The sequence below is a fragment of the Colobus angolensis genome, unplaced genomic scaffold (genome assembly GCF_000951035.1).
Source record: "Colobus angolensis palliatus isolate OR3802 unplaced genomic scaffold, Cang.pa_1.0 Scaffold162, whole genome shotgun sequence".
Lineage (NCBI taxonomy): Eukaryota > Metazoa > Chordata > Mammalia > Primates > Cercopithecidae > Colobus > Colobus angolensis.
The window spans coordinates 5,690,613-5,703,445 of NW_012114733.1; the positions used below are offsets into that span (position 1 = coordinate 5,690,613).

The 12,833-nt window shown below is 40.1% G+C and overlaps 1 protein-coding gene across 5 annotated transcripts in view; it reads left to right on the plus strand.

Moving 5' to 3' along the window:
- Positions 1-12,833, plus strand: part of AK3 (adenylate kinase 3) — a 33,437-nt gene that overhangs the window by 8,648 nt on the left and 11,956 nt on the right. For 3 of the 5 annotated variants that reach the window (XM_011937340.1, XM_011937341.1, XM_011937337.1), the window contains exon 2: positions 11,855-11,974. The exons of 1 other annotated variant lie outside the window; for it this stretch is intronic. In XM_011937340.1, coding sequence (XP_011792730.1) covers positions 11,914-11,974 — 61 coding nt within the window. In that variant the 5' untranslated portion in view covers positions 11,855-11,913. Of the gene's footprint in view, positions 1-6,496; positions 8,072-11,854; positions 11,975-12,833 lie in introns of those variants that run through there. One more of the 5 variants, XM_011937339.1, reaches the window with a different exon arrangement.

Sequence of the window (12,833 nt, forward strand, 5' to 3'; positions counted from 1 at the left end):
TTCACCGTGTTAGCCAGGATGGTCTCGATCTCCTGACCTCGTGATCTGCCCGTCTCGGCCTCCCAAAGTGCTGGGATTACAGGCTTGAGCCATCGCGCCCGGCCGTCATCCTCTTCTTATAAAGACACCAGGCTTATTGGATTAGTGCCCTCCTCTTATGACCTCATTTAATCTTAATTACCTCCTTTAAATCCCTATTTCCAAATATAGTCACACTGGGGGTTAGGTGCCAACATGCAGATTTAAGGGAGACGTAATTCTGTCTATAACAACATGTAAACACATAGTCATTGGTGTGATAGGTGTCGCAATAGAGACAAGTCTGTGACATTTGGAAGTCCAGAGGGGGAGCTTCCAGTTCCATAGGAGGTTGAGGGACACTTGACCATGAAGGGCCTTTTAGGATGTGTGTTGAAAAATGTGTAAGAGCTTACCATGTGGCTTGGGTAAAGGCTACGAGGATCCATGTATGTAGAGCTCCTTGCTGGGGTGTGGTTTCAGGCCGAAGTGCCAATGGGGAGGATGAGGGAGGAGGAGAAATAAAATGAGGCTGGACCCAGGTGGGCATTTATGTAATTGTCAAAATCAGAATTTATCCAAAGCAGAGTGAATGGGAAGGGGAGTATAGGCCTGGAACAGGAACTCTTTCTGGATGCTTCACTGAAGAGGAGAGAGATTAGGTGATGGTTAGCGGGAGGAACAATAGTCAAGGGAGGTTTTCATTTTTAATATAATTCTTGTGAAATATTCCATGCATCAGAGTATTACAAGGTCTATGTATGGTTAGAAGAAGAATAAAACAAACATTCTTTACCCATCACTAGAGGGAAACAAGGACTTTGGGGGCCCTCCAGTTCCCCTTCCATGCACATCTCCTTCCTGCTTCCCAGAGGTAACCACTTTGTTGACTCAAGTGTTTATTATTTGAGAAAAGTTTTTTTACAAGCCTTTGATAGGGTGTAAAGCTATCATTTAATTTCCTGACATTCTCCTAGTTTTATTTTGTTTCAACACATTTTTAAAGTTAAGTTTTATGTCATTTATAATGATTTTAAAAGCAATTTTGGCAGGAACTAGGTTAATTCTCTGTAGCCTTTTCTCTTGGCACATGTGAAAGAGAACTGCTGGTTGGGGAGTGGTTCACCCCTGTAATCCCAGCAATTTGGGAGGCTAAGGCAGGAGGATCACTAAAGTCCAGGATTTTGAGACCAGCCTGGGCAACATAGACCCGTATCTCTATAAAAAAAATAAATAAATTAGTCAGGCATGATAGTGCTTATCTGTAGCCCTAGCTACTTGGGAGGCTAAGCTGGGAGGATCGCTTAAGCCCAGGGGTTTGAGACTGCAGTGAGTTGTAATCATGCCACTGCATTGGCTCTTTAAAAAAAAAAAAAAGAGAGAGAGAGAGAGAACTGTTATTTACAGTTTGGTCAGGTCCCTCTTTTGTGCTTCATAACTGCTCAAACAGTAAGTTTGAATAAGCTTATTCAGATATGAGGTGTGGTTGATTTGGGTAATATGAAACTTTAAAGGGAGATACAGAATTTAAAATGACTTTTTATGTAATATAAAGGTTTATTTCTCATACTAATGTCTCCATGTTTTAGGATTTCTAGTTATTATCCTCAAAAGTTGGTTTTGAGTTTCCCTATCTTTCTCTAACCTTCTTTTCTTATTTTTGTGTATAACATTGTAGAAAATTAGCTTATTATAAATAATTTACTTTTGAACTGCCTTTTGTGTTTTGTGGAAGTGCCCAAATTTGTTAATTTTTGAATCAAAAAAGGAAATACAGTTGGCCTTGAACAACTTTCGGGTTAGGGCTGCCGACTCCTAGTGTAGTCGAAAATCCACATGGAACTTTTGACATCCCCAAAACTTAAACATCCTGTTGACCAGAAGCTTTATCAATAACATACACAATTGATTCACACATATTTTATATGATATATGTATTGTATACTGTATTCTTATAATAAAGCAAGCGAGAGAAAAGAAAATATTGTTAAGAAATTATCAGCCATGTGCAGTGTCTCATGCCTGTAATCCTAGCACTTTGGGAGGCCAAGATGGGAGGCCAAGATGGGAGGATCACTTAAGCCCAGGAGTTCTAGACAAGCTTGGGCAAAGCAAGACTCCATCTCTACAAAAAATAAAAAAAAATTAGCCGGGCATTGTGGTGTGTGCCTGTTTTCCCAGCTACTTGGGAGGTTAAGGTGGGAGGATCACTTGGACCCAGCAAATCGAGGCTTCAGTGAGCTATGATCACACCACTGCAGTCCAGCATGGGTGTCAGAGCGAGACCCTGTCTCTAAAAAAGAAAATCGTAAGAAAAGAAAATATATTTACTGTTTGTTAAATGGAAGCGGATAGTCATAAAGAGCTTCATCCCCATTGTCTTCATGTCAAGTAGACTGAGGAAGAGGATGGGTCAGTTTTGTTGTCTCAAGGGTGGCAGAGGCACAGGTGGACCCATGCAGTTCAAACCCATGTCGTTCAGGGATCCACTCTAGAATTTTTATGAGGAGTCTGTTAAGATGTAATATTAAATGTAGGTGATCAAATGGATAAAACTTTACCATATCTCCAGAGAACATGCTGGTTAAGAGTCTTTGCATATAATTTTGGGAGGGGGTAAATATATTTGAAAGGTAATATGCAAACTGCTTAGACTCGGAATTAGGGAGTTAAGTCTTTTTTTTTTTTTTTTTAATAAGCTTCAACTGAAGCATTATAGGCTCCAGGTTTTAATAAATATTGTGGATAAATACTTATTGATATAGAAAGTTCATTTTATATATATACCATGAAGTACTGTGCAGCCATAAAAAAGAACAAGATTATGTCCTTTGCAGGGACATAGATGAAGCTGGAGGCCATTATCCTTAGCAAACTAACGCAGGAAGAGAAAACCAAATATCTCATGTTCTCACTTATAAGTGGGAGCTAAATGATGAGAACACATGGACACATAGAGGGGAGCAATTCACACTCAGACCTTTCAGAGGATAGAGGCAGGGAGGAGGGAGAGGATCAGGAAAAATAACTAATGGGTACGAGGCTTAATACCTGGGTGATGAAATAATCTGCACAACAAACTCCCATAACAAGTTCACCTGTGTAACAAACCTGCACATGTACCCCTGAAAATATAATAAAAATTATAAAACAACAACAAGGACAATAAAATAAAAACACTTTACATTTGAGAAAGAGTGACAATACCAGTAGCCAAAACCAACATCAACAGTTACAAGACCATCCTTTCACCCAAGTAAGGCAATCAAAAGATGTACAGATCAGGTAGCAGTCTTGATCAGTCAGGCATTCAAACTGGGTCCATAATGGTCAAAGTGAAAGTTCACAGAGCAATTATAATTGAGAAGGTAAAAACTCATGTAACTTCCATTCAATACTGCAATTTAAAAATAGATTTTTTCACAATAACCATATGCAAGATAATATATTTAACACATAAAACAAAAGAGAAAAATAACAATTCTTTCTCATCACACAAAAATCTCTTTGGAATGTTAAAGATAATCTATTCGCAATGTCTTGTTCTAATTAAATCATACAAACATAAAAAAAGTTCGTGATAAATGAAAAACAGATTATTAGACTACAAATAGGATTATCTATCTATATGTTAACAAAACTCAAAAATACCTGGTTTTTGTTTTGTTTTTGTTTTTCCTGAGACAAGGTCTTGCTCTGTCACCAAGTCTGGAGTGCAGTAGTGCGATCATGGCTCACTGCAGCCTTGACCTCCTGGGCTCAAGCAATCCTCTAACCTCAGTTTCCTGAATAGCTGGGACCACAGGCAATGAAAATTTTTATATTATCATTAACAATAATTATCTCTGAGTAGTGATGAGACTATGAGTGTATTTTAATTTTTTTTCTTACTGGGAATTTTTCATCTGTTCTATTTTTTTAAAAAAACATCGATTTAATTCACATACCATACAATTACTCCTTGTAAAGTGTATGATTCAGTGATTTTTAGTATATCCACAGTTGTGAAACCATCACCTCAGTCAATTTTAGAACATTTTTATCGCTCCAAAAAGAAACCCTGTTCTCATTAGCAGTCATTACCCATTTCTCCCCAACCCTCCCAGCCTTTGGCAACTACTAATCTTTCCATCTCTATAGATTTGCTTATTCTAAACATGTTATGCAAATGGAATCATATGATATGTAGTCTTTTGTGTCTTGCTTCTTTCACTGAGCATGTTTGAAGGTTCATCTATGCTGTAACATGTATCAGTACTTCATTTCTTTTTTGGCTGAATCATATTCCATTGTCTTGATATATCACGTTTTATTTATCTGTTCATCAGTTGATGGACATTTGAGTTGTTTCTACTTCTTGGTTATTTTAAATAATGCCACTGAACATTCATTTACAAGTTTTTGTGTAGACATATTTCTTTTTCTTTCTTTCTTTCTTTTTTTTTTAAGAGACACAGTCTCTCTTTGTCACCCAGGCTGGAGTGTAGTGATACAATCGTAACTCAACAGCAGCAGCCTTGAACTCCTGGGCCCAAGTGATCCTCCCACCTGAGCCTCCCAAGTAGCTGGGACTACAGTCATGCACCACCATGCCCGTATTTTTTTATTTAGATGTAGGGTCTTGCTCTGTTGCCCAGGCTGGTCAGGAACTCTCAGGCTCGAGCAATCTTGCTGCCTTGACTCGCAAAATGTTGGGATTACAGGCATGAGCCACCACAGCTGGCCATATGTTTTTATTTCTTATAGGCATATAGTGAGGAGAGGAATTGCTATCTCTTATGGTAACTGTCTTTTTTTTTTTTTTTCCCTGACACAGGGTCTTGCTCTGTCACCCAGGCTGGAGTACAGTGGTGCGAGCATGGCTCACTGCAGCACTGAGCTCCTGGGCTCAAGTGATCCTCCTGCCTCAGCCTCCTGAGTAGCTGGAACTAGAAACACATACCAAGCACCCAGCTAATTTAAACAATTTTATTTAAGCCGGGTGTGGTGGCTCACACCTGTAATCCCAGCACTTTGGGAGGCAGAGGTGGATGTATCACCCAAAGTCAGGAGTTTGAGACCAGCCTGACCAACATGGTAAAACACCATCTCTACTAAAAATACAAAATTAACTGGGCGTGGCGGTGCATGCCTGTAACCCCAGCTACGTGGGAGACTGAGGCAGGAGAATCACTGGAACCCGGGAGGCAGAAGTGGCAGTGAGCCGAGATAGTGCCATTGTGCTCCAGCCTGGGCAACAAGAGCAAAACTCCGTCTCAAAAGCAAACAAACAAACAAAATTTATTTGTAGAGACATGGTCTTGCTGTGTTGCCCAGGCTGGTCTTGAACTCCTGGCCTCAAGTGAAATTCCTGCCTTGGCCTCCCAAAGTGCTGGGATTGCAGGGGTGAGCCACCATGCAGGGCTTGGTAACTGTGTTCAACCTTTAAAAAAACTACCACACTGTTTTACAAATTGGCTACACCACTTTATAATCCTACCAGCAATGTATGAGGGTACAGTTTCTCCACATTCTTACCAACACTTGTTTTTATTTATTTTTTTGTTTGAGACACAGTTTCACTCTGTCGCCCAGGCTGGAGTGCAGTGGTGTGATTCAGCTCACTACAACCTCCGCCTCCCAGGTTCAAGCAATTCTCCTGCCTCATCCTCCCTGGTAGCTGGGACTACAGGCATATGCCACCACAGCCGGCTAATTTTTGTATTATTCGTAGAAACAGCGTTTCACCATGTTAGTCAGGATGGTCTCGAACTCCTGACCTCAAAGTGATCCGCCTACCTCGACCTCCCAAAGTGCTGGGATTACAGGCATGAGCCACCGTGCCCAGCCTAACACTTGTTTTTAAAGGCATATGTTGTTTTACTGTGCTTCACAGGTACTGTATTTTTTTTTTTTTTTTTACAAATCTAAGTTTTGTGGCAACTCTGTCAAGCAAGGCTATTGGCCCCGTTTTTCCAACACGTGCTCATTTCCCATTTCTGTTTCACATTTTTGCTAACTTTTGCAATATTTAAAATATTTTCATTATTATTATATCTGTTAAAGTGATCTGTGATCAGTGATCTTTGATGTTACTATTGTAATTGTTTTGGGGTGCCATGAATTACACCCATATAAGATGGCAAACTTAATTGATAAATGTTGTATGTATTCTGACTGCTCCACTAACCAGCCATTCCCTTGTCTTTCTCCCTCTCCTCGAGCCTCCCTATTCCCTGAGACAACACAATATTGAAATTAGGCCAATTAATAACCCTACAGTGGCCTCTAAGTGTTCAAGTTAAAGGAAGAGAGTGGCACATCTCTCACTTTAAATCAAAAGCTAGAAATGATTAAGCTTAGCGAGGAAGACATGTTGAAAACCAAGACAGGCTGAAACTAGGCTTCTTGCACCAGTTAGCCAAGTTGTAAATGCAAAGGAAGACCTTGAAGGAAATTAAAAATGCTGCTTCAGTGAACACTGGAGCACAAGAAAGTGAAACAACCTTGTTGCTGATACGAAGAAAGCTTGAGTGGTTTAGATAGAAGATCAAACCAGCCACATCATCCCTAAAGCCAAAGCCCAATCCAGAGCAAGGCCCTAATTCTCTTCAATTCAGTGAAGGCTGAGAGATGTGTTGAAGCTGCAGAAGAAAAATTTGAAGCTAAAGAGGTTGGTTCATGAGGTTTAAGGAAAGAAGCTGTCTCTGTATCATGAAAGTGCAAGTGCTGATGCAGAAGCTGCAGCAAGTTATCCAGAAAAATCTAGCTAAGATCATTGATGAAGGTGTCTACACTAACAAACAGATTTTCAATGTAAACAAAACAGCCTTGCATTGGAAAAAGATGCCATCTAGGACTTCCATTGCTGGAGAAGAGAAGTCAATGCTTGACTTCTAAGCTTCAAAGGACAGGCAGACTCTCTTGCTAGGGACTAGTGCAGCTGGTGACTTTAAGTTGAAGCCAGTGCTCATTTACCATTCCAAAAATCCCAGGGCTTTGAAAATTATCTAAATCTACCCTGCCTGTGCTCTGTAAATGGAATGACAAAGCCTGGATGACAACACATCTGTTTATAGCATGGTTTACTGACTATTTGAAGCCCACTGTTGAGAACTATTGTTCAGAGAAAAAGATTCATTTGAAAATATTACTGCTCATTGATAATGTACCTGGTCACCCAAAAGCTCTGCTGGAGATATACAAGGAAATTCGTGTTGTTTTCATGCCTGCTGACACAGCATCCATTCTGTAGCCCTTGGATCAAGGAGTAATTTCAACTGTCAAGTTTTATTATTTAAAAAATACGTTTCATAAGGTTCAGCTGCTGTATAGATAGTGATTCCTCTGATGGATTTGGGCAAAGTAAACAGGAAAACTTAGGGAAAGGATGCGCCATTCTAGATGCCAGGAAGAACACTCATGATTCAGGAAGAAGGTCAAAGTGTCAACATTAACAGGAGTTTGGAAGAAGTTGATTCCAACCCTCATGGATGACTTTAAGGGGTTCAGGCCTTCAGTGTAGGAAGTAATTACACATATGGTGGAAACAGCAAGAGAACTGGAATTAGAAGTAGAGCCTGAAGATGTGACTGGATTGCTACAATCTCATGATAAAACTTGAAGGGATGAGGAGTTGCTTCTAATGAATGGGTGAAGAACGTGGTTTCTTGAGATAGAATCTAGTCCTGGTGAAGATGCTGTGAGCATTATTCAAATGGCAACAAAGGATTTAGAATATGACTTAAACTTAGTTGAAAAAGGAGCAGCGGGTTTGAGAGGATAGACTCCAGTTTTGAGAGAAGTTCTACTGTGGATAAAATACTATCACACAACACTGCATGCATCAGAGAAGTTGTTGGTGAAAAGAAGAGTCAGCTGATGAGGCAGACTTTATTGTTGTCTTATTTTACGCAATTGTCATAGCCACCTCATCGTTTAGCAACCTCTACCCTGATCAGTCAGCAGCCATCAGCCATGGAGGCAAGACCCTCCACCAGCAAAAAGATTAAGACTCGCTGAAGGCTCAGATGATCATTAACATTTTTTAGCAATAAAACTATTTTAAATTAAGGTAGGTGCATTGTTATTTTAGACATAATGCTATTGCACTTAGTAGTCTACAATATAATGTAAATATATAACTTTTATATGCACTGAGAAACCCAAATGTTTGTGTGACTCACATATTCACTTTATTATGGTGGTCTGGAACCAAACCCACAATATCTCCAGGGTGGGCCTGTATGTGTCTGTTTGACTATAACCATGTTCGTGAATGTGAAGTGGTATCTCATTGTGGCTTTCATTTGATTTCCATAATGATTAAGGATGTTGATCATGTGTTCATGTGCTTATTGGCCATTTGTATATCTTCTTTGAAGAAATGTGTATTCAGATCTTATGCCCATTAAAATTTTTTTTTAATTGTTGAGTTGTGAGAGTTTTTTAGATGTTCTAGATACAATTCTTTACGAGATACATGATTTGCAAAATTTCTCTTCCATCCCATGCTATGCATTGTCTTTTCACTTCTTTTGTTTTTTAAGAGAGAGGGTTTCACCATGTTGGCCAGGCTGGTCTCGAACTCCTGACCTCAGGTGATCTGCCCACCTCAGCCTCCCAAAGTGCTGAGATTGCAGGCAGGAGCCACTGCACCTGGCCTCACTTTCTTAATGGTGTTTTTTGAAGCACAAAGTTTTTAATTTTAATGAAGTCTAATGTATCTATTTTTTTTCCTTTGTTAGTTGTGCTCTTGGTTTGGTATCTAGAAACCATTGCCTAATGCATAGTGATAAAGATTTATATGTGTGTTTTCTATTAAAAGTTTTTAGGCTGGACGCAGTGGCTCACGCCTGTAATCCCAGCACCTGTAATCCCGCCATGATCAAGGCGGGCAGATCATGAGGTCAGGAGTTTGAGCCTGGCCAACATGGTGAAATCCTGTCTCTACTAAAAATACAAAAATTGGCCGGGCATGGTGGTGGGCACCTGTAATCCCAGCTGCTTGGAAGGCTGAGGCAAGAGAATCACTTCAACCTGGGAGGGGGAGTTGGCAGTGAGACAAGATTACATCATTGCCCTTCAGCCTGGGTGACAAGAGTGAGACTCCATCTCAAAAAAAAAAAAAAAAAGGTTTAGTAGCTTTAGCACTTACGTTTAGGTTTATGACCTATATTGAGTTAACTTGTATACATAGTAGAGGTCCAACTTCTTTCTTTTTCATCTGGATATTTATGTGTCCCAGGAGCATTTGTTAAAAAGACTACTTTTTCTTCATTTATTTTGGCATCCTATTAAAAATTAGTTTACTATAAATTTGAAGGTTATTTCCGGACTTTCAATTCTATGGTTTTTTTTGTTTGTTTGTTTTTTGTTTTTTTTTGAGACAGGGTCTCACTCTGTTTCCCAGGCTGGAGTGCAGTGGCATGATCATGGCTCACTGTAGTCTTGACCTCCTGGGCTCAAGCAATCCTCCCGCGTCAGTCTTCTGAGCAGCTGAGACTACAGCCATGTGCCACCACACCCAGCTAATTTTTAAATCTTTTGTAGAGATGGGGTCTCACCATGTTGCCTAGACTGGACTCAAACCCTTGGCTTTAGACATAGGTTTACTTCTTTTTTTCTGGATGCTTTTTATTTCCTTTTCTGGACTAATTGCCTTGGCTAGAATCTCTAATATTATATAGAAGTGGCAGGAGAATCTTTTCTTACGGCTTATTCATGTACTGATAAAATTAAGTACTTTATTAATTAACCCCATCTTCTAACCCATCTGTTGCAGCTGGTTGGGGATTTAGAAGAGGGCTTGGCCTGAAGAGTGAGAGGTGAGGGGAGAGGCCAATAACAGGTTTTTTTGGGACTTGGCCCTAGAGAATTGCATGTTTTTACATTTTTTTTTTCCAAATGCTGTTGATGAGGTTGAAGCTCTCCCTCCCCAGAGCAGTGGTCAAAAGCCTGGAGACAAAGAGGTTCACACATTAAGTATAAGGCTGTTTTAGTGTGTTCTGAGCTCTACATCTACCAAACCCTCTTCTAAGTGCAGCCTGCAAATCCAGCAGCACACCTGCCACATGACAGCCTGTGTCCATGCAGTTACTGTTCTTAGTTAAAAGCCTAAAGTTTCATGAATCTGACAATTTAGAATCTGTTCTTGGTTCAAAATCTAAAGTTTCATGAATCTGACAATTTAGAATCTGTTTTGGGGTCAGTATGGCAATTCATACCAAGAGTTAGGAAAATGTTCATATATACCTTGACCCTTTAATCTGACATCTGGGAATTTATTCATTGCAAATAAGCCCAAAGAGAAATAAAAAAAAAAAGAAAAGCAAAAAAACAAGAGTCTTTGGTGATGAGGAAAAATCAAGACTAATTTACACAATTTAAATGTCCAACAGTACTGCTGTAATAAAGTGTATTTTTATATATTTATTTCTAAATATATTTGGAGTGTAATATCGTTACCTGAAATGACTATATAAAACCACTGAAAAGTATTTACTAAATAATGCTAAGTGACAAAAAGAACATAAAATTGTAGATATGCAGATTATGATGGTATTACAGTTCTGAAGATATAGAAATAGTTTGGTAAGGGAACATGAAGAAATTAAAATACTGTTGCATAAGAGTGACATATAGTTGTAGGTAATATTATTAAATTGTTCATAAATCATTTTCCAGAGTGTTAATAAAAATATGACAATCACAATGCTAATCTGGTTAAAAATGGAATTGTGTTGCAATAGCAGCACCTGTTTTACAGGATTGGAAAAGTCTCTACAATAACATGATAGCAGGCATTTAAACTGAATCATTTCAGAATAATGATGATTTCAAATTCTTATTTTAAAAGAAAATAATTTCAGCTATGTCATAGTTTTTTCTGGTAGAAAATACAGAAAAGTACATACATATTTTTTAAAAACAATTCTATTACACAGAGATGACTACTATTAACATATTGGTCTATACCTTTGCAATATCTTTTCTGTCTATATATTTACATTTATATATTTTTCCATAATGAAGAATCTGAAGTTTAGATTATTTTGTAACCTTTGTTTTTGTTTTTGAGACGGAGTCTCGCTCTGTTGCCCAGGCTGAAGTGCAATGGCACGATCTCGGCTCACTGCAACCTCTACCTCCTGAGTTCAAGTGATTCTCCCGCCTTCCGCCTAGATCCAAGCTACTCCCAAGTAGCTGAGATTATAGGCACCCGCCATCATGCCCGGCTAATTTTTGTATTTCCGTAGAGATGGGGTTTCACCATGTTGGCCAGGCTAGTCTTGAACTCCTGACCTTAGGTGATCCACCCGCCTCGGCCTCCCAAAGTGCTGGGATTACAGGTATGATCCACTGCACCCGGCCGTAGCCTTTGTTTTTATCAGAAAAGTTGGTGATGCACACTTTCATATAAGTATGCCATACAAGGCCGGGCGCGGTGGCTCAAGCCTGTAATCCCAGCACTTTGGGAGGCCGAGACAGGCGGATCACGAGGTCAGGAGATCGAGACCATCCTGGCTAACACGGTGAAACCCCGTCTCTACTAAAAAAAAGACAAAAATCTAGCCGGGCGAGGTGGCGGGCGCCTGTAGTCCCAGCTACTCAGGAGGCTGAGGCAGGAGAATGGCGGGAACCCGAGAGGCGGAGCTTGCAGTGAGCTGAGATCCGGCCGGCTTGGGTGATAGAGCGAGACTCCATCTCAACAAAAAAATAAAAAAATTAAAAAATTAAAAAAAAAAATAAAAAAAAAGTATGCCATACAGACTTCCCCTTTGGGCAACTTGTTCCAAGGTGCCTGGAATGGGATAAAACAAATGCACTTACTGATTTTTTTCCCCCTTTGCTGTAGAAATTGGCGTGTTAGCCAAGGCTTTCATTGATCAAGGGAAACTCATCCCAGATGATGTCATGACTCGGCTGGCCCTTCATGAGCTGAAAAATCTCACCCAGTATAGCTGGCTGTTGGATGGTAAGTGGAGTGTCGTGAGCATTTCACCTGCCCAAAATAATGAGTGATGGCAGGAGAATGAGCATTTCATGAGCTTCGGATGGACTTCAAGGATGGCGGTTGGGGGAGAGGGGTGCTTGGGACTATCCTGAAACCGGTCTTCCTCTCTGGGACCAGTTCTATATCCAAATGGAAAGAGGGGAGTGAATTGCATGATTTCTAAGATCCCATCAGATACAACTTTAGTTCCTTTCCCCTTTCTTTGAGAATATTCCGTGATATGGGAGGATCACCACAGAAGAAGCAGGACCCAAGAGTAATTTACAATAAGCTGTAAACTTTCTCTAGCCAGAGGTATGGCAGAATCCTTGAGGGTAGGTTGATTTTTAGTTTTGTTAATATAGAGAGGACACAAAAGAGATTTGTTTCAGTTGAGTCCAGAGTTCTCACTAAAACTGGGATAAACTTGGGATAAGCCTTTTCTTCAAGAAGATCTGAGTCGTAATATCCTTTTTTGGAAGAGGGTAGCTAATCTAGTCTTCTCTCCTACTCAACCCCATTCACCCACCTTTGCACACAGGCATGCATGCACTCAGTGCTGCCCTCACCAAGCCCTGCAGCCCTGACTTGCTTGCTTTATCTAAGAAGGTTCTGAAGTCCTTGTCCTTGTGGAAAGTGCATTCTAGTAGAAGACAAGTAGTAATCAAGTAAACAAAAACTTGGATAAGCCCAGATATAAGTGCTAAAAGGTAAATTAGAAGTTGACGTGGACCGGAGGCAGTAGCTCACGCCTGTAATTCCAACACTTTGGGAGGCCAAGGTGGGTGGATCACCTGAGGTCAGGAGTTCAAGACCAGCCTGGCCAACATGGTGAAACCCC